We start from the raw sequence: 20,873 nt of genomic DNA, 5'->3' as shown, positions 1-20,873 counted from the left end.
ATTATAATATAGATTATAATATAGATAATAATAATATAGACAATAGTATAGATTATAATATAGATTATAATATAGATAATAATAATATAGACAATAGTATAGATTATAATATATATATTATAATATAGATAATAATAATATAGACAATAGTATAGATTATAATATAGATTATAATATAGATAATAATAATATAGACAATAGTATAGATTATAATATATATTATAATATAGATAATAATAATATAGACAATAGTATAGATTATAATATAGATTTATAATATAGATAATAATAATATAGACAATAGTATAGATTATAATATATATTATAATATAGATAATAATAATAATAATATAGACAATAGTATAGATTATAATATAGATAATAATAATATAGACAATAGTATAGATTATAATATATATTATAATATAGATAATAATAATATAGACAATAGTATAGATTATAATATATATTATAATATAGATAATAATAATATAGACAATAGTATAGATTATTATTTATATTATAATATAGATAATAATAATATAGACAATAGTATAGATTATAATATAGATTATAATATAGATAATAATAATATAGACAATAGTATAGATTATAATATATATTATAATATAGATAATAATAATAATAATATAGACAATAGTATAGATTATAATATATATTATAATATAGATAATAACAATATAGACAATAGTATAGATTATTATTTATATTATAATATAGATAATAATAATATAAACAATAGTATAGGTTATAATATATATTATAATATAGATAATAATAATATAGACAATAGTATAGATTATAATATAGATTATAATATAGATAATAATAATATAGACAATAGTATAGATTATAATATATATTATAATATAGATAATAATAATATAGACAATAGTATAGATTATAATATAGATTATAATATAGATAATAATAATATAGACAATAGTATAGATTATAATATATATTATAATATAGATAATAATAATATAGACAATAGTATAGATTATAATATAGATTTATAATATAGATAATAATAATATAGACAATAGTATAGATTATAATATATATTATAATATAGATAATAATAATAATAATATAGACAATAGTATAGATTATAATATATATTATAATATAGATAATAATAATATAGACAATAGTATAGATTATAATATAGATTATAATATAGATAATAATAATATAGACAATAGTATAGATTATTATTTATATTATAATATAGATAATAATAATATAGACAATAGTATAGATTATAATATAGATTATAATATAGATAATAATAATATAGACAATAGTATAGATTATAATATATATTATAATATAGATAATAATAATAATAATAATATAGACAATAGTATAGATTATAATATATATTATAATATAGATAATAATAATATAGACAATAGTATAGATTATAATATAGATTATAATATAGATAATAATAATATAGACAATAGTATAGATTATAATATAGATTATAATATAGATAATAATAATATAGACAATAGTATAGATTATAATATAGATTATAATATAGATAATAATAATATAGACAATAGTATAGATTATTATTTATATTATAATATAGATAATAATAATATAGACAATAGTATAGATTATAATATAGATTTATAATATAGATAATAATAATATAGACAATAGTATAGATTATAATATAGATAATAATAATAATAATTAAACATTTAATTAAAAAACACGAAGTAGATATAAATTGAAGAAACACACACACATCTGTTACACACACACTCACGCACGCACGCACACACACACACACACACACACACACACACACACACACACACACACACACACACACACACACACACACACACACACACACACACACACACACACACACACACACTGACTGAGGCCCTTGAGAGCACTGACTGAGGCCCTTTAGAGCACTGACTGAGGCCCCTTGGAGCACTGACTGAGGCCTTTTGGAGCACTGACTGAGGCCCTTTAGAGCACTGACTGAGGCCCCTTGGAGCACTGACTGAGGCCCTTTGGAGCACTGACTGAGGCCCTTTGGAGCACTGACTTAGGCCCTTTAGAGCACTGACTGAGGCCCTTTAGAGCACTGACTGAGGCCCTTTAGAGCACTGACTGAGGCCTTTTGGAGCACTGACTGAGGCCCTTTAGAGCCCTGACTGAGGCCCCTTGGAGCACTGACTGAGGCCCTTTGGAGCACTGACTGAGGCCCTTTAGAGCACTGACTGAGGCCTTTTGGAGCACTGACTGAGGCCCCTTGGAGCACTGACTGAGACCCTTTAGAGCACTGACTGAGGCCCTTGAGAGCACTGACTGAGGCCCTTGAGAGCACTGACTGAGGCCCTTTAGAGCACTGACTGAGGCCTTTTGGAGCACTGACTGAGGCCCTTTAGAGCACTGACTGAGGCCCCTTGGAGCACTGACTGAGGCCCTTTGGAGCACTGACTGAGACCCTTTAAAGCACTGACTGAGGCCCTTTAGAGCACTGACTGAAGCCCTTTAGAGCACTGACTGAGGCCCCTTGGAGCACTGACTGAGGCCCTTTGGAGCACTGACTGAGACCCTTTAAAGCACTGACTGAGGCCCTTTAGAGCACTGACTGAAGCCCTTTAGAGCACTGACTGAGGCCCCTTGGAGCACTGACTGAGGCCTTTTGGAGCACTGACTGAAGCCCTTTAGAGCACTGACTGAGGCCCCTTGGAGCACTGACTGAGGCCTTTTGGAGCACTGACTGAGGCCTTTTGGAGCACTGACTGAGGCCCTTGAGAGCACTGACTGAGGCCCTTGAGAGCACTGACTGAGACCCTTTAGAGCACTGACTGAGGCCCCTTGGAGCACTGACTGAGGCCCTTTGGAGCACTGACTGAGACCCTTTAAAGCACTGACTGAGGCCCTTTAGAGCACTGACTGAAGCCCTTTAGAGCACTGACTGAGGCCCCTTGGAGCACTGACTGAGGCCCTTTGGAGCACTGACTGAGACCCTTTAAAGCACTGACTGAGGCCCTTTAGAGCACTGACTGAAGCCCTTTAGAGCACTGACTGAGGCCCCTTGGAGCACTGACTGAGGCCTTTTGGAGCACTGACTGAAGCCCTTTAGAGCACTGACTGAGGCCCCTTGGAGCACTGACTGAGGCCTTTTGGAGCACTGACTGAGGCCTTTTGGAGCACTGACTGAGGCCTTTTGGAGCACTGACTGAGGCCCTTGAGAGCACTGACTGAGGCCCTTGAGAGCACTGACTGAGACCCTTTAGAGCACTGACTGAGGCCTTTTGGAGCACTGACTGAGGCCCTTTAGAGCACTGACTGAGGCCCTTTGCCTAGCAATAAGTAAGCTAAGTAAGTAATACTTACGTGGTGTGGCTGCCGGTGAAGCTGCAGAAGGCTTGGACATGGCAGTGTTCAGATAGACCATCAGAGTTACAGGCCTTAGCCTCCTTATCACAGTAGTCTCCAGAGTAACCCTCCAGACAGGAGCCCCCTCTACATGCACCCTTACTGCCTGGGCGGTTATCACACACACCATGGAGACAGCGGCAATCTGGAGACGACGAGGGGGGGGACAAAGGGAGGAAAGAGGGGAGACAGAGAGAGGGGGAGAGGGGAAAAAGAGGAGAGAGGGAGGGACAAAGAGAGGAAAGAGGGGAGACAGAGAGAGGGGGAGGGGGAGGAAGAGGAGAGAGGGAGGTAGGGACAAAGAGAGGAAAGAGGGGAGACAGAGAGAGGGGGAGGGGGAGAAAGAGGAGAGAGGGAGGGAGGGACAAAGAGTGGAAAGAGGGGCGACAGAGAGAGGGGGAGGGGGAGGAAGAGGAGAGAGGGAGGGAGGGACAGAGAGAGGAAAGAGGGGAGACAGAGAGAGGGGGGGGAAACATGATAAGGGTTCTTAAGTCAGATTTGACCATGATTGTCCTTTAGTTTTTAATCAAGGAGAGAAATGTGAAATGGCCCTTTCTATGGTGCACCACACCTGGGCAGCTCCATATGGGGATTAGATACAACAGGACTGGATAAATGATATTTTACTGTGTCCCAAGTGGCATCCTATTCCCTACATAGTGCACTACTTTTGGGGGGGGGGCGTGGTCAACAGTAGTACACACTATAGGGAATAGGGCACTATAAAGTGTAACTCATACCCACCCTGGTCACACTTCTCTCCGTGTTTGTTGGGGTCGGAACAGATGTGACAGGCGATCCCCTTGAAGCGCTCCTCGCAGCGACACGACCCGTTACCATGGATACCATCAAAACACTACACACACATAGAAAGGTCACAGGTCAAAGACATGGAGACAGGACGTGATGATGGTTAAAATGGTATGCGTTTCAAGTTTCAAAGTCTATTCACCATGTGCACAGGATACGACAGGTGTAAAACAGTACAGTGAAATTATTTTCTTGAGCGTTTTCCCTCAATGCAGTAGTGATAATAATATAGACAGTAATATAGATAGCAATATAGGTAAAAATAATATAGATAGTAATATAGATAGTAATATGGATAGTAATATAGATAATAATATTATAGATAATAATAATAATAATATAGATAGTAATATATAATAATAATAATAATATAGATAGTAATAGGGATAGTAATATAGATAATAATAATATTATAGATAATAATAATATAGATAGTAATATAAATAATAATAAAAACAATAATAATAATATAGATAATAATAATATAGATAGTAATATAAATAATAATAATAATATAGATAGTAATATGGATAGTAATATAGATAATAATAATATTATAGATAATAATAATATAGATAGTAATAAAAATAATAATAATAATAATAATAATAATATAGATAGATAGTAATATAAATCACAATAATAATAATATAGATAATAATATAGATAATAATACTATAGATAATAATATAAATAATAATAATAATATAGATAGTAATATAAATAATAATAATAATATAGATAGTAAGATAAATAATAATAATAATATAGATAGTAATATAAATAATAATAATAATAATATAGATAGTAATATAAATAATGATAATATAGATAGTAATATAAATAATAATATAGATAATTATACTATAGATAATAATAATATAGATAATAATATAGATAATAATACTATAGATAATAATAATATAGATAATAATATAGATAATAATATAGATAATAATACTATAGATAATAATAATATAGATAATAATATAGATAATAATACTATAGATAATAATAATACAGATAATAATAGTAATAATTATATAGATAATAATAAAGATAATAATTTAGATAAAATAAATAATAATACAGATAATAAGATATATAATAATAATATAGATAATAATAGTAATAATTGTATAGATAATAATAAAGATAATAAAGATAATAATTTAGATAAAACAAATAATAATACAGATAATAAGATATACAATAATAATATAGATAATAAGAATAATATAAACAATAATCATAGAATTGATCATATATCAAAATCAAATCAAATCAAATTTATTTATATAGCCCTTCGTACATCAGCTGATATCTCAAAGTGCTGTACAGAAACCCAGACTAAAACCCCAAACAGCAAGAAATGCAGGTGTAGAAGCACGGTGGCTAGGAAAAACTGTCTAGAAAGGCCAAAACCTAGGAAGAAACCCAGAGAGGAACCAGGTTATGTGGGGTGGCCAGTCCTCTTCTGGCTATGCCGGGTGGAGATTATAACAGAACATGGCCAAGATATTCAAATGTTCATAAATGACCAGCATGGTCAAATAATAATAAGGCAGAACAGTTGAAACTGGAGCAGCAGCACGGCCAGGTGGACTGGAGACAGCAAGGAGTCATCATGTCAGGTAGTCCTGGGGCATGGTCCTAGGGCTCAGGTCCTCCGAGAGAGAGAGAGAGAAAGAGAGAATTAGAGAACACACACTTAGATTCCCACAGGACACCGAATAGGACAGGAGAGGTACTCCAGATATAACAAACTGACCCTAGCCCCCTGACACATTAACTACTGCAGCATAAATACTGGAGGCTGAGACTGTCACGAATCCCGCTTCCTGAGTCTGTGTTTGCCTGTGTCTCTGTCCTGGAGTGTGTTTCCGGTGTCCTGGAACGCATCCTGTCTGGTTGCCGGGCGAATTAGCTTGTTGGGAGATCGATGTTCACCCGCACCTGTATCCCATCAGTAATCTGCACACCTGTCCTGATCATCACCTCTCCCCTTCAAAAGCTCTGACCTGACATCCATTCCCTGCCGGATCGTTAGCCATGAACAGTATGTTGTGCCACAGTATCAGCCTCAAGTTGGATAGAATTTGTTTTGTTGTTTTTTACGTATTGCTTGCCTTAAACTTACCTCCGTTTGTTCTGTCTTCAGTTACTCACCCGGATCATTTACCCCATTCCCGCCTGGTCGGAGGAGGATTCCGCTACCCCATTGGATTCACCTATTTACTCCCATCAACTCACCACCGCTGCCCGCTACGCCACCTGGATATATCTACCCATTCACATTCACTTGTAAATAAATACTCACCTTCTTCCTTCTCTCCTTGTCCTGGTCTGCTTCTGGGTTCGATTTTGAAAGAACGTGACAGAGACAGGAGGGGTCAGGAGACACTGTGGCCCCATCCGAGGACACCCCCAGACAGGGCCAAACAGGAAGGATATAACCCCACCCACTTTGCCAAAGCACAGCCCCCACACCACTAGAGGGATATCTTCAACCACCAACTTACCATCCTGAGACAAGGCTGAGTATAGCCCACAAAGATCTCTGCCATGGCACAGCCCAAGGGGGCGCCAACCCAGACAGGATGACCACATCAGTGAATCAACCCACTCAGGTGACGCACCCCTTCCAGGGACGGCATGAGAGAGCCCCAGTAAGCCAGTGACTCAGCCCCTGTAATAGGGTTAGAGGCAGAGAATCCCAGTGGGAAGAGGGGAACCGGCAAGGCAGAGATAGCAAGGGCAGTTCGTTGCTCCAGAGCCTTTCCATTCACCTTCCCACTCCTGGGCCAGACTACACTCAATCATATGACCCACTGAAGAGATAAGTCTTCAGTAAGGACTTAAAGGTTGAGACCGAGTTTGCGTCTCTGACATGGGTAGGCAGACCGTTCCATAAAAATGGAGCTCTATAGGAGAAAGCCCTGCCTCCAGCTGTTTGCTTAGAAATTCTAGGGACAATTAGGAGGCCTGCGTCTTGTGACCGTAGCGTACGTGTAGGTATGTACGGCAGGACCAAATCAGAGAGATAGGTAGGAGCAAGCCCATGTAATGCTTTGTAGGTTAGCAGTAAAACCTTGAAATCAGCCCTTGCTTTGACAGGAAGCCCGTGTAGAGAGGCTAGCACTGGAGTAATATGATCAAATGTTTTGGTTCTAGTCAGGATTCTAGCAGCCGTATTTAGCACCAACTGAAGTTTATTTAGTGCTTTATCCGGGTAGCCGGAAAGTAGAGCATTGCAGTAGTCTAACCTAGAAGTGACAAAAGCATGGATTCATTTTTCTGCATCATTTTTGGACAGAAAGTTTCTGATTTTTGCAATGTTACGTAGATGGAAAAAAGCTGTCCTTGAAATGGTCTTGATATGTTCTTCAAAAGAGAGATCAGGGTCCAGAGTAACGCCGAGGTCCTTCACAGTTTTATTTGAGACGACTGTACAACCATTAAGATTAATTGTCAGATTCAACAGAAGATCTCTTTGTTTCTTGGGACCTAGAACAAGCATCTCTGTTTTGTCCGAGTTTAAAAGTAGAAAGTTTGCAGCCATCCACTTCCTTATGTCTGAAACACATGCTTCTAGCAAGGGCAATTTTGGGGCTTCACCATGTTTCATTGAAATGTACAGCTGTGTGTCATCCGCATAGCAGTGAAAGTTAACATTATGTTTTCGAATAACATCCCCAAGAGGTAAAATATATAGTGAAAACAATAGTGGTCCCAAAACGGAACCTTGAGGAACACCGAAATTTACAGTTGATTTGTCAGAGGACAAACCATTCACAGAGACAAACTGATATCTTTCCGACAGATAAGATCTAAACCAGGCCAGAACTTGTCCATGTAGACCAATTTGGGTTTCCAATCTCTCCAAAAGAATGTGGTGATCGATGGTATCAAAAGCAGCACTAAGGTCTAGGAGCACGAGGACAGATGCAGAGCCTCGGTCCAATGCCATTAAAATGTCATTTACCACCTTCACAAGTGCCGTCTCAGTGCTATGATGGGGTCTAAAACCAGACTGAAGCATTTCGTATACATTGTTTGTCTTCAGGAAGGCAGTAAGTTGCTGCGCAACAGCCTTTTCAAATTTTTTTGAGAGGAATGGAATATTCGATATAGGCCTATAGTTTTTTATATTTTCTGGGTCAAGGTTTGGCTTTTTCAAGAGAGGCTTTATTACTGCCACTTTTAGTGCGTTTGGTACACATCCGGTGGATAGAGAGCCGTTTATTATGTTCAACATAGGAGGACCAAGCACAGGAAGCAGCTCTTTCAGTAGTTTAGTTGGAATAGGGTCCAGTATGCAGCTTCTAGGGAAGCTATATAGATAATGATAACAATAATATAGATAATATAGATAATAATATTCATAATAATATAGATAATAATACTATAGATAATAAAAATATAGATAATAATAGTAATAATTATATAGATAATAATAAAGATAATAATAAAGATAATAATTTAGATAAAACAAATAATAATACAGATAATGAGATATATAATAATAATATAGATAATAATAATAATATAAACAATAATAATGGAATTGATCAAATAGATAATAATATAGATAAAAATACAGAAAATAATAATATAGATAATAATAATATAGACAATAGTATAGATAATAATAATAATGGTATAGATAAATCTTGTTATGGACTAGGTCCCTGTGGCGGGATCAAATCAGCGGAAATTTTAGAGCGCAACCTATAGTTTTTGATAAAACTCAAACTTTCATTAAAACACACATACATCGTACTGAATTAAAGCTACACTCGTTGTGAATCTAGCCACCAAGTCAGATTTGTAAAATGCTTTTCAGCGAAAGCATGAGAAGCTATTATCTGATAGCATGCACCCACAGAATACCAGACCGTCAACAAAACAACAGATTTTGCGGTAGCCGGCGCTACCCAAAACGCAGAAATAAAATATAAAACATTCATTACTTTTGACGAGCTTCTTTCTTGGCACTCCTATATGTCACATAAACATCACAATTGGGTCTTTTTCCCGATTAAATCCGTCATTGTATACCCAAAATGTGATTTGCTGAAGACCGGTCTGATCCAGAAAAATGCCCCTTTACAAGACACAACGTAACTTTTTAAAATTACAAAAGTTGCCTATAAACTTTTACAAATCACTTCAAACTACTTATCTAAACCAACTTTAGGTATTAATAAACGTTAATAATCTATCAAATTGATCACAGGGCGATCTGTATTCGATAGCAGCAAGTCTTGAAATCATACTCCATGTTTTCACTTTCATAACATCCTGTGGTGAGCCCCAAGAAAGGAAGTGCCTATACGTCACCAAACCAAGGATAAAGGAGACTGAAAATGGCAGCACTGGCGACATCGTGTGGAAGCTGTAGGCGTTTACAGGGGATCCCCATGTATTTTCCTCAGCCTTAGACAATACATTGACTGGCGGATGAATATTATTTTTGTGTTTTTGGTGAACAGTTTTTCGAAGGATTTTGACTCCTAAACACGTTCTGTTATAGCCACAGACACGATTTAACCAGTTTTAGAGACTTCAGAGTGTTTTTTATACACACACACTTATCATATGCATATACTATATTCCTGGCATGAGTAGCAGGACGCTGAAATGTTGCGCGATTTTCAACAAAAAGCTGAAAACTGGTGCCTCTGCCTAGGACAGGGCCTCCTGTATGTCTCTCCAGCCTGGTGAGTCATATGCCATGGCACGAAGCATCCAGTGAAGCCTCCAGTGATGATCCATGGCATGAAGCCTCCAGTGAGGAGTCATGGAATGAAGGCCTCCAGTCCGGAGCCTCCAGCGACGGTCTCCAGTCCGGAGCCTCCAGCAACGACGGTCTACAGTCCGCAGCATCCAGCAACGACGGTCCCCAGTCCGGGGCCCGCTACGAGGGTCCGCAGTTCGGGGCTCGCCACGAGGGTCCCCAGTCCGGATGTCCTTTTGGTGATTGACCATTCTTGATACACATGGGAAACTGTTGAGCTTGAAAAACCCAGCATCGTTGCTGTTCTTGACACAAACCAGTGCACCTGGCACCTACTACCATAACCCGCTCAAAGATATTTAAATCTTTTGTCTTGTCCATTCACCCTCTGATTGGCACATATACACGATCCATGTCTCAATTCTCTCAAGGCTTAAAAATCATTCTTTAACTGGTCTGCTCCCCTTCATCTACACTGATTGAAGTGGTTTTAACAAGTGACATCAATAAGGGACCATAGCTTTCACCTGGATTCACCTGGTCAGTCTATGTCATGGAGGAAGCAGGTGTTCATAATGTTTTGTACACTCACTATATACAGCAGACACAGTAACACATGGAAACTCTCAGGAGGGCCCTACTCTCACGATTGGAGAATAATCGGTGGAGACTTCCACTATAGACTGATATTACAGACTGAGACTATAGACAGACTATAGACTGAGACTATAGACAGACTATAGACAGACTATAAACTGAGACTATAGACAGACTATAGACAGACTATAGACTGAGACTATAGACAGACTATAGACAGACTATAGACTGAGACTATAGACAGACTATAGACTGAGACTATAGACAGACTATAGACAGACTATAGACTGAGACTCTAGACAGACTATAGACTGAGACTATAGACAGAATATAGACTGAGACTATAGACAGACTATAGACTGAGAGACTATAGACTGAGACTATAGACTGAGACTATAGACAGACTATAGACAGACTATAGACAGACTATAGACTGAGACTAGACAGACTATAGACAGACTATAGACTGAGACTACAGACTGAGACTATAGACAGACTACAGACTGAGACTATAGACAGGCTACAGACTGTGACTACAGACTGAGACTATAGACAGACTACAGACTGCAACTACAGACTGAGACTATAGACTGAGACTACAGACTGAGACTACAGACTGAGACTATAGACTGAGACCATAGACTGAGACTATAGACTGAGACTATAGACTGAGTCTACAGACTGAGTCTATAGACTGAGTCTATAGACTGATACTACAGACTGAGACTACAGACTGAGACTACAGACTGAGACTATAGACTGAGACAACAGACTGACACAACAGACTGAGACTACAGACTGAGACTACAGACAGAGACTATAGACTGAGACTACAGACTGAGACTATAGACTGAGACTACAGACTGAGACTACAGACTGAGACTACAGACTGAGTCTATAGACTGAGACTACAGACTGAGACTATAGACTGAGACTACAGACTGAGACTACAGACTGAGACTACAGACTGAGACTATAGAATGAGACTACAGACTGAGACTACAGACTGAGACTACAGACTGAGACTATAGACTGAGACTATCGACTGAGACTACAGACTGAGACTACAGACTGAGTCTATAGACTGAGACTACAGACTGAGACTACAGACTGAGACTACAGACTGAGACTACTGAGAATTCTCTTCGATTATAATCACAGCCGTATATATACCCCCCCAAGCAGACACATCGATGGCTCTGAACAAACTTTATTTAACTCTCTGCAAACTGGAAACGATTTATCCGGAGGCTGCATTCATTGTAGCTTGGGATTTTAACAAGGCTAATATGAAAACAAGACTCCCTAAATTTTATCAGCATATCGATTGCGCAACCAGGGGTGGAAAGACCTTGGATCATTGTTACTCTAACTTCCGCGACGCATATAAGGCCCTGCCCCGCCCCCCTTTCGGAAAAGCTGACCACGACTCCATTTTGTTGATCCCTGCCTACAGACAGAAACTAAAACAAGAAGCTCCCACGCTGAGGTCTGTCCAACGCTGGTCCGACCAAGCTGACTCCACACTCCATTACTGCTTCTATCACGTGGACTGGGAGATGTTTCGTATTGCATCAGACAACAACATTGACAAATACGCTGATTCGGTGTGCGAGTTCATTAGAACGTGCGTTGAAGATGTCGTTCCCATAGCAACGATTAAAACATTCCCTAACCAGAAACCGTGGATTGATGGCAGCATTCGTGTGAAACTGAAAGCGCGAACCACTGCTTTTAATCAGGGCAAGGTGTCTGGTGACATGACTGAATACAAACAGTGCAGCTATTCCCTCCGCAAGGCTATCAAACAAGCTAAGCGTCAGTACAGAGACAAAGTAGAATCTCAATTCAACGGCTCAGACACAAGAGGCATGTGGCAGGGTCTACAGTCAATCACGGACTACAGGAAGAAACCCAGCCCAGTCACAGACCAGGATGTCTTGCTCCCAGGCAGACTAAATAACTTTTTTGCCCGCTTTGAGGACAATACAGTGCCACTGACACGGCCTGCAATGAAAACATGCGGTCTCTCCTTCACTGCAGCCGAGGTGAGTAAGACATTTAAACGTGTTAACCCTCGCAAGGCTGCAGGCCCAGACGGCATGCCCAGCCGCGCCCTCAGAGCATGCGCAGACCAGCTGGCCGGTGTGTTTACGGACATATTCAATCAATCCCTATACCAGTCTGCTGTTCCCTCATGCTTCAAGAGGGCCACCATTGTTCCTGTCCCAAGAAAGCTAAGGTAACTGAGCTAAACGACTACCGCCCCGTAGCACTCACATCCGTCATCATGAAGTGCTTTGAGAGACTAGTCAAGGACCATATCACCTCCACCCTACCTGACACCCTAGACCCACTCCAATTTGCTTACCGCCCAAATAGGTCCACAGACGATGCAATCTCAACCACACTGCACACTGCCCTAACCCATCTGGACAAGAGGAATACCTATGTGAGAATGCTGTTCATTGACTACAGCTCGGCATTCAACACCATAGTACCCTCCAAGCTCGTCATCAAGCTCGAGACCCTGGGTCTCGACCCCGCCCTGTGCAACTGGGTACTGGACTTCCTGACGGGCCGCCCCCAGGTGGTGAGGGTAGGCAACAACATCTCCTCCCCGCTGATCCTCAACACTGGGGCCCCACAAGGGTGCGTTCTGAGCCCTCTCCTGTACTTCCTGTTCACCCACGACTGCGTGGCCACGCACGCCTCCAACTCAATCATCAAGTTTGCGGACGACACAACAGTGGTAGGCTTGATTACCAACAACGACGAGACGGCCTACAGGGAGGAGGTGAGGGCCCTCGGAGTGTGGTGTCAGGAAAATAACCTCACACTCAACGTCAACAAAACTAAGGAGATGATTGTGGACTTCAGGAAACAGCAGAGGGAACACCCCCTATCCACATCGATGGAACAGTAGTGGAGAGGGTAGCAAGTTTTAAGTTCCTCGGCATACACATCACAGACAAACTGAATTGGTCCACTCACACAGACAGCATCGTGAAGAAGGCGCAGCAGCGCCTCTTCAACCTCAGGAGGCTGAAGAAATTCAGCTTGTCACCAAAAGCACTCACAAACTTCTACAGATGCACAATCGAGAGCATCCTGGCGGGCTGTATCACCGCCTGGTACGGCAACTGCTCCGCTCTCAACCGTAAGGCTCTCCAGAGGGTAGTGAGGTCTGCACAACGCATCACCGGGGGCAAACTACCTGCCCTCCAGGACACCTACACCACCCGATGTTACAGGAAGGCCATAAAGATCATCAAGGACATCAACCACCCGAGCCACTGCCTGTTCACCCCGCTATCATCCAGAAGGCGAGGTTAGTACAGGTGCATCAAAGCTGGGACCGAGAGACTGAAAAACAGCTTCTATCTCAAGGCCATCAGACTGTTAAACAGCCACCACTAACATTGAGTGGCTGCTGCCAACACACTGACACTGACACTGACTCAACTCCAGCCACTTTAATAATGGGAATTGATGGGAAATGATGTAAATATATCACTAGCCACTTTAAACAATGCTACCCTATATAATGTTACTTACCCTACATTATTCATCTCATATGCATACGTATATACTGTACTCTATATCATTGACTGCATCCTTATGTAATACATGTATCACTAGCCACTTTAACTATGCCACTTTGTTTACATACTCATCTCATTTGTATATACTGTACCCGATACCATCTACTGTATCTTGCCTATGCTGCTCTGAACCATCACTCATTCATATATCCTTATGTACATATTCTTTATCCCTTTACACTGTGTATAAGACAGTAGTTTTGGAATTGTTAGTTAGATTACTTGTTGGTTATTACTGCATTGTCGGAACTAGAAGCACAAGCATTTCGCTACACTCGCATTAACATCTGCTAACCATGTGTATGTGACAAATAAAATTTGATTTGATTTTGATTTACAGACTGAGACTATAGACTGAGACTACAGACTGAGACTACAGACTGAGACTACAGACTGAGACTACAGACTGAGACTATAGACTGAGACTACAGACTGAGACTACAGACTGAGACTACAGACTGAGTCTATAGACTGAGACTACAGACTGAGACTATAGACTGAGACTACAGACTGAGACTACAGACTGAGACTATAGACTGAGACTACAGACTGAGACTACAGACTGAGACTATAGACTGAGACTACAGACTGAGACTACAGACTGAGTCTATAGACTGAGACTATAGACTGAGACTACAGACTGAGACTACAGACTGAGTCTATAGACTGAGACTATAGACTGAGACTACAGACTGAGACTACAGACTGAGACTACAGACTGAGACCATAGACTGAGACTACAGACTGAGACTAGTATCTACTGAGCTAGAGTCTGCAGTCACATGTTATTGTTGATGAAGAGACAGACCCCTTTTAGAAAATGCTTGGTAAACAACGTGTAGATTAACAGTGAAATGCTGACTGACTGTGCCTTTTCCAACAATTCAGAGTTAAAGATAAGATCATTACAATAGAAATAATGACACAGTGAATAACGAATGTCCCTGAATCCACTCTCCGCTCGGTGAATGGAGAATCCATCAAGTTGGATAGCCATGGAGGGGTTTTCTTGTCCGAAAGCAATGTTTCAGCAAAAAAACGGAGAACATTGCAGTTACGAGAGTCTCGTTGATAGCATATCCGCAATCTGAGGTCTTCCGTCTTATTTTTCAAGTGACTAGGAAACTGGGATGGACGAAAGTGGTGGCTGGTTTTCCCTTCACCTTAGTCTCACTTAGCTCTCCTGCCTCTTTTCCACTGGCGTTTCCTCTTGGGCAGCTCGAAGATTGGGTAAGTCGGAGCCAGAATTGCGGTTAGTAACTGCCGACCTGATGTTCAAAAGTTTTTGTAGATCATAAGAAAATATTGCTGATACATTGAAGATAAACGGCAAAAGAATTTAACAAAATAGCAAAGTAGGGTCGGCGTTCGCAAGACAGCAACCAAACAGTATGGCTCTTTCTTTCCATCTTGTGTGTGTGTGCGCATGCGTGAGTGCGTGCTCGTCAGAATGCTGAGAGAACGACTTGCTAGGCAGATAGAGTCTTTACTTACAGTGCCTTTGCCATAACAGGGTGTCTGGAAACCTCCTGTACACGTTTTACACTCAGGTCCATAGAACCCACTGCAACACTCTGCTCTCTGAAACTCAACAGAAATAAATCACTCACTGAGACTGCAGGGTTGCAAACGCACCCTATTCCCTGTGCAGTGCACTACTTTTGACCATGGCCCACAGGGACCGATAGGGCTCTGTAGGGCTCCACAGGACTCCATAGGGCTCCATAGGGCTCCACAGGACTCCATAAGGCTCCGTAGGGCTCCATAGGGTTCCATAGGGCTCCATAGGGCTCCATAGGGTTCCATAGGGCTCCATAGGGTTCCACAGGACTCCATAGTGCTCCATAGGGTTCCATAGGGCTCCATAGGGCTCCATAGGGCTCCATAGGGCTCCATAGGGTTCCATAGGGTTCTATAGGGCTCCATAGGGTTCCATAGGGCTCCATAGGGTTCCATAGGGCTCCATAGGGCTCCATAGGGTTCCATAGGGCTTCATAGGGCTCCGTAGGGCTCCATAGGGCTCCATAGGGTTCCATAGGGCTCCGTAGGGCTCCATAGGGCTCCATAGGGTTCCATAGGGCTCCATAGGGCTCCGTAGAGCTCCACAAAGCTCTGGTCAGAAGTAGTGAACTATTTAGGGTGTAATAGGATGTAATTTGGTCCGCAAGTCTGTTGTCATCCTAACCGAAACTATGTGTTAACATCATGTTCGTATTTAATCTCTTTCTTTACTTTATTCTTCAGAAAGAAGATATTGCTATAAACATTTCAGACATATCATTCTCTCTCTCTACATGATGAATGAAAAAGATACAGGAAATGAACCAAGAGCTGAGCCAGGAAAAGAACCAAGAGCTGAGTCAAGAAAAGAACCAAGAGCTGAGCCAGGAAATGAACCAAGAGCTGAGCCAGGAAAATAACCAAGTGCTGAGCCAGGAAAAGAACCAAGAGCTGAGCCAGGAAAAGAACCAAGAGCTGAGCCAGGAAAAGAACCAAGAGCTGAGTCAGGAAAAGAACCAAGAGCTGAGCCAGGAAAAGAACCAAGAGCTGAGCCAGGAAAAGAACCAAGAGCTGAGCCAGGAAATGAACCAAGAGCTGAGCCAGGAAATGAACCAAGAGCTGAGCCAGGAAAAGAACCAAGAGCTGAGCCAGGAAAAGAACCAAGAGCTGAGCCAGGAAAAGAACCAAGAGCTTAACAAGGAAAATGAACCAGGAGGACTTACCTCAATAGTAGTGTTGCAGTATTTAGCACAACCTTTATTGAGCGTGGGGTTGAATGGATATGCCTGATAGTCACAATCCTTCATGTGACTTTGCTGTGGTACAGAAACAACAATAAGTACCCTATCTTATTAGCAACAGAAGAGGGTCGTTACCTAACAGGGTCGTTACCAACAGAACCAATATAAATAGTTGTATCCTGTGCAGGCATATGACAAATAAACATTTCATTAGATTTGAGTGTAGACAAATCATTACAAATATGTGTCATTGTTTATGTAGCTGGTATTTAAAAAATAGTAAGAACTACTTTGTATAATAATACAGGCCATGAGCTGAATAGAGATCCAGACATAGAGCCACACTCAAAAAGATGTAGCAGAAGCTTAGGATCTTTTCACTGCATCAGGGATAGCAGGCACAGGTCTTTAACAGCCAGCCACCTTCATGAGAGGAATAGAAAACATTGCTGAGATTATTTTACCAGTTCTATGCTTCCCTCGGGGCAATGTGACTCATAGAGATAGCTGCACCTCACACACGGGCCCTGGAAAACGGACACACAAACAACATCACAATGCCACAGTCATTTTTCAATTAGAATAGACTAGAATAGAACAGAACAGGATGTTTCCACCTACCATGATGATTTTGTTCTCTGTGACATCACATCTCTTAGGCAGGATGGGGACGATCGAGGGCGGGACTAGAACCCCGTCAATCATATGGATCACTCCATTGGATGCCATAATATTAGTAATCTGAAGAGGTTTCCCGCCCAGCAGCACCAGGCCCTGTCAGACACAATGGAGATGTCCTTAAAAGGGAACTTCAGAATTGTATAATTTATGATAGATGGTTTTTAATCCTGAAAGTGATCCAACGTCTCTTACATTATGTTATAAAATAGTGACCCTCCCCTTTAACAAATCACAATTAAATGACAATTCAAGTAAACAGTAAAGATCATGATCAACCTATCCTTTAGTTATCCCTTTTAGATTCAACACTATTTTATAGAAAAGACCCCGGTGTCTCCCAAATGGCACCCTGTTCCTAATATAGTGTACTAATGTTGACCAGGGCCCTATAGGGTGTAGTGCTACTGTTGACCAGGGCCCTATAGGGAATAGGGTGTAGTGCTACTGTTGACCAGGGCCCTATAGGGTGTAGTGCTACTGTTGACCAGGGCCCTATAGGGAATAGGGTGTAGTGCTACTGTTGACCAGGGCCCTATAGGGAATAGGGTGTAGTGCTACTGTTGACCAGGGCCCTATAGGGTGTAGTGCTACTGTTGACTAGGGCCCTATAGGGAATCGGGTGTAGTACTACTGTTGACCAGGGCCCTATAGGGAATAGGGTGTAGTACTACTGTTGACCAGGGCTCTATAGGGAATAGGGTGTAGTGCTACTGTTGACCAGGGCCCTATAGGGTGTAGTGCTACTGTTGACTAGGGCCCTATAGGGAATAGGGTGTAGTACTACTGTTGACCAGGGCCCTATAGGGAATAGGGTGTAGTACTACTGTTGACCAGGGCCCTATAGGGTGTAGTACTACTGTTGACCAGGGCCCTATAGGGAATAGGGTGTAGTACTACTGTTGACCAGGGCCCTATAGGGTGTAGTGCTACTGTTGACTAGGGCCCTATAGGGAATAGGGTGTAATACTACTGTTGACCAGGGCCCTATAGGGAATAGGGTGTAGTACTACTGTTGACCAGGGCCCTATAGGGTGTAGTACTACTGTTGACCAGGGCCCTATAGGGTGTAGTACTACTGTTGACCAGGGCCCTATAGGGAATAGGGTGTAGTGCTACTGTTGACCAGGGCCCTATAGGGAATAGGGTGTAGTACTACTGTTGACCAGGGCCCTATAGGGAATCGGGTGTAGTACTACTGTTGACCAGGGCCCTATAGGGAATAGGGTGTAGTACTACTGTTGACCAGGGCTCTATAGGGAATAGGGTGTAGTGCTACTGTTGACCAGGGCCCTATAGGGTGTAGTGCTACTGTTGACTAGGGCCCTATAGGGAATAGGGTGTAGTACTACTGTTGACCAGGGCCCTATAGGGTGTAGTGCTACTGTTGACTAGGGCCCTATAGGGAATAGGGTGTAGTACTACTGTTGACCAGGGCCCTATAGGGAATAGGGTGTAGTGCTACTGTTGACCAGTGCCCTATAGGGTGTAGTGCTACTGTTGACTAGGGCCCTATAGGGAATAGGGTGTAGTGCTACTGTTGACCAGGGCCCTATAGGGTGTAGTGCTACTGTTGACCAGGGCTCTATAGGGAATAGGGTGTAGTGCTACTGTTGACCAGGGCCCTATAGGGTGTAGTGCTACTGTTGACTAGGGCCCTATAGGGAATAGGGTGTAGTACTACTGTTGACCAGGGCCCTATAGGGTGTAGTGCTACTGTTGACTAGGGCCCTATAGGGAATAGGGTGTAGTACTACTGTTGACCAGGGCCCTAGGGAATAGGGTGTAGTACTACTGTTGACCAGGGCCCTATAGGGAATAGGGTGTAGTACTACTGTTGACCAGGGCCCTATAGGGAATAGGGTGTAGTACTACTGTTGACCAGGGCCCTATAGGGAATAGGGTGTAGTGCTACTGTTGACCAGGGCCCTATAGGGAATAGGGTGTAGTGCTACTGTTGACCAGGGCCCTATAGGGAATAGGGTGTAGTACTACTGTTGACCAGGGCCCTATAGGGAATAGGGTGTCACCTGGGAAGCATCCCGTCTTGAAATAGCAGAACTTACATCGTTGGTGAGGTTGACTAGTAGGATCTGATTGGCCATAGTCTGAATCAGACCCATGCTTGCCAGCTGGTCCACGGTCAACTACAGAGATAGAATCAATAATTAATAGCTGTGCTCCATAGGCAAGGAGCATAACAGGAAGTAATAGCTGTGCTCCATAGGCAAGGAGCATAACAGGAAGTAATAGCTGTGCTCCATAGGCAGGGAGCATAACAGGGAGTAATAGCTGTGCTCCATAGGCAGGGAGCATAACAGGGAGTAATAGCTGTGCTCCATAGGCAGGGAGCATAACAGGGAGTAATAGCTGTGCTCCATAGGCAGGGAGCATAACAGGGAGTAATAGCTGTGCTCCATAGGCAAGGAGCATAGCAGGAAGTAATAGCTGTGTTCGACTCAGTAACTCCTAATCAAATGTATTTAGGTGCAGGGGTCCAATGCTAGTTTAACTGGAAACTGGAATCCATCACTCACTGTGGTAGTGTTAATGTTTTAACGTTGTTTAACAGTAGCAGAGATTATTTAAGAATTTACACGTTTTGGCAACAAGCATTTAGAGTTTTAAACGTGTCTGTTTGAGTGGAGCCCATATTAAAAGGTGCATTCAGCAAGATGTCCTCATCAACAACGTGACAAGTTTTGTACAGTTTTGTAAATTGGTTTTTCACGTCGGATATCGGTGTTCAGATCCCACCTGTAACAAGTAAAGTGGTTTTCCATGCTGGAGACCGGGGTTCAGATCCCACCTGTAAAGTGGTTTTCCATGCTGGAGACCGGGGTTCAGATCCCACCTGTAAAGTGGGTTTCCATGCTGGAGACCGGGGTTCAGATCCCACCTGTAAAGTGGTTTTCCATGCTGGAGACCGGGGTTCAGATCCCACCTGTAAAGTGGGTTTCCATGCTGCAGACCGGGGTTCAGATCCCACCTGTAAAGTGGGTTTCCATGCTGGAGACCGGGGTTCAGATCCCACCTGTAACATGAGCTCTTGTAACATGTGGTAAAAGTGCTTACCGCAGCCTGGGAGTAGATATGTTGTTTCAGTAGCTCTTGAAGCTTGTTCTGGGCCTTCAGAGGGGGAGAACAGAGTTCTACATTGAACAGTTTCACACTGGGAATACTGTATGGTCACTGGGAATACTGTAGGGTCACTGGGAATACTGCAGGGTCACTGGGAATACTGCATCGTCACTGGGA

General features: G+C 41.6%; 1 protein-coding gene across 1 annotated transcript in view; it reads right to left on the bottom strand.

Annotated features, from left to right (window-relative positions):
- Positions 1-20,873, bottom strand: part of stab1 (stabilin 1) — a 168,508-nt gene that overhangs the window by 106,549 nt on the left and 41,086 nt on the right. Inside the window, exons 15-22 of the mRNA XM_042304863.1 lie at positions 20,691-20,744; positions 19,682-19,762; positions 17,559-17,711; positions 17,402-17,464; positions 16,920-17,012; positions 15,691-15,777; positions 4,189-4,300; positions 3,403-3,589 (exon numbers count right to left, since the gene is read on the bottom strand). Of these exons, the coding sequence (XP_042160797.1) occupies positions 3,403-3,589; positions 4,189-4,300; positions 15,691-15,777; positions 16,920-17,012; positions 17,402-17,464; positions 17,559-17,711; positions 19,682-19,762; positions 20,691-20,744 (830 nt within the window). The remainder of the gene's footprint in view (positions 1-3,402; positions 3,590-4,188; positions 4,301-15,690; positions 15,778-16,919; positions 17,013-17,401; positions 17,465-17,558; positions 17,712-19,681; positions 19,763-20,690; positions 20,745-20,873) is intronic.

This window comes from Oncorhynchus tshawytscha, linkage group LG02 (assembly GCF_018296145.1).
Source record: "Oncorhynchus tshawytscha isolate Ot180627B linkage group LG02, Otsh_v2.0, whole genome shotgun sequence".
Taxonomy (NCBI): domain Eukaryota; kingdom Metazoa; phylum Chordata; class Actinopteri; order Salmoniformes; family Salmonidae; genus Oncorhynchus; species Oncorhynchus tshawytscha.
This window is presented reverse-complemented; position numbering and strand designations above follow the sequence as displayed.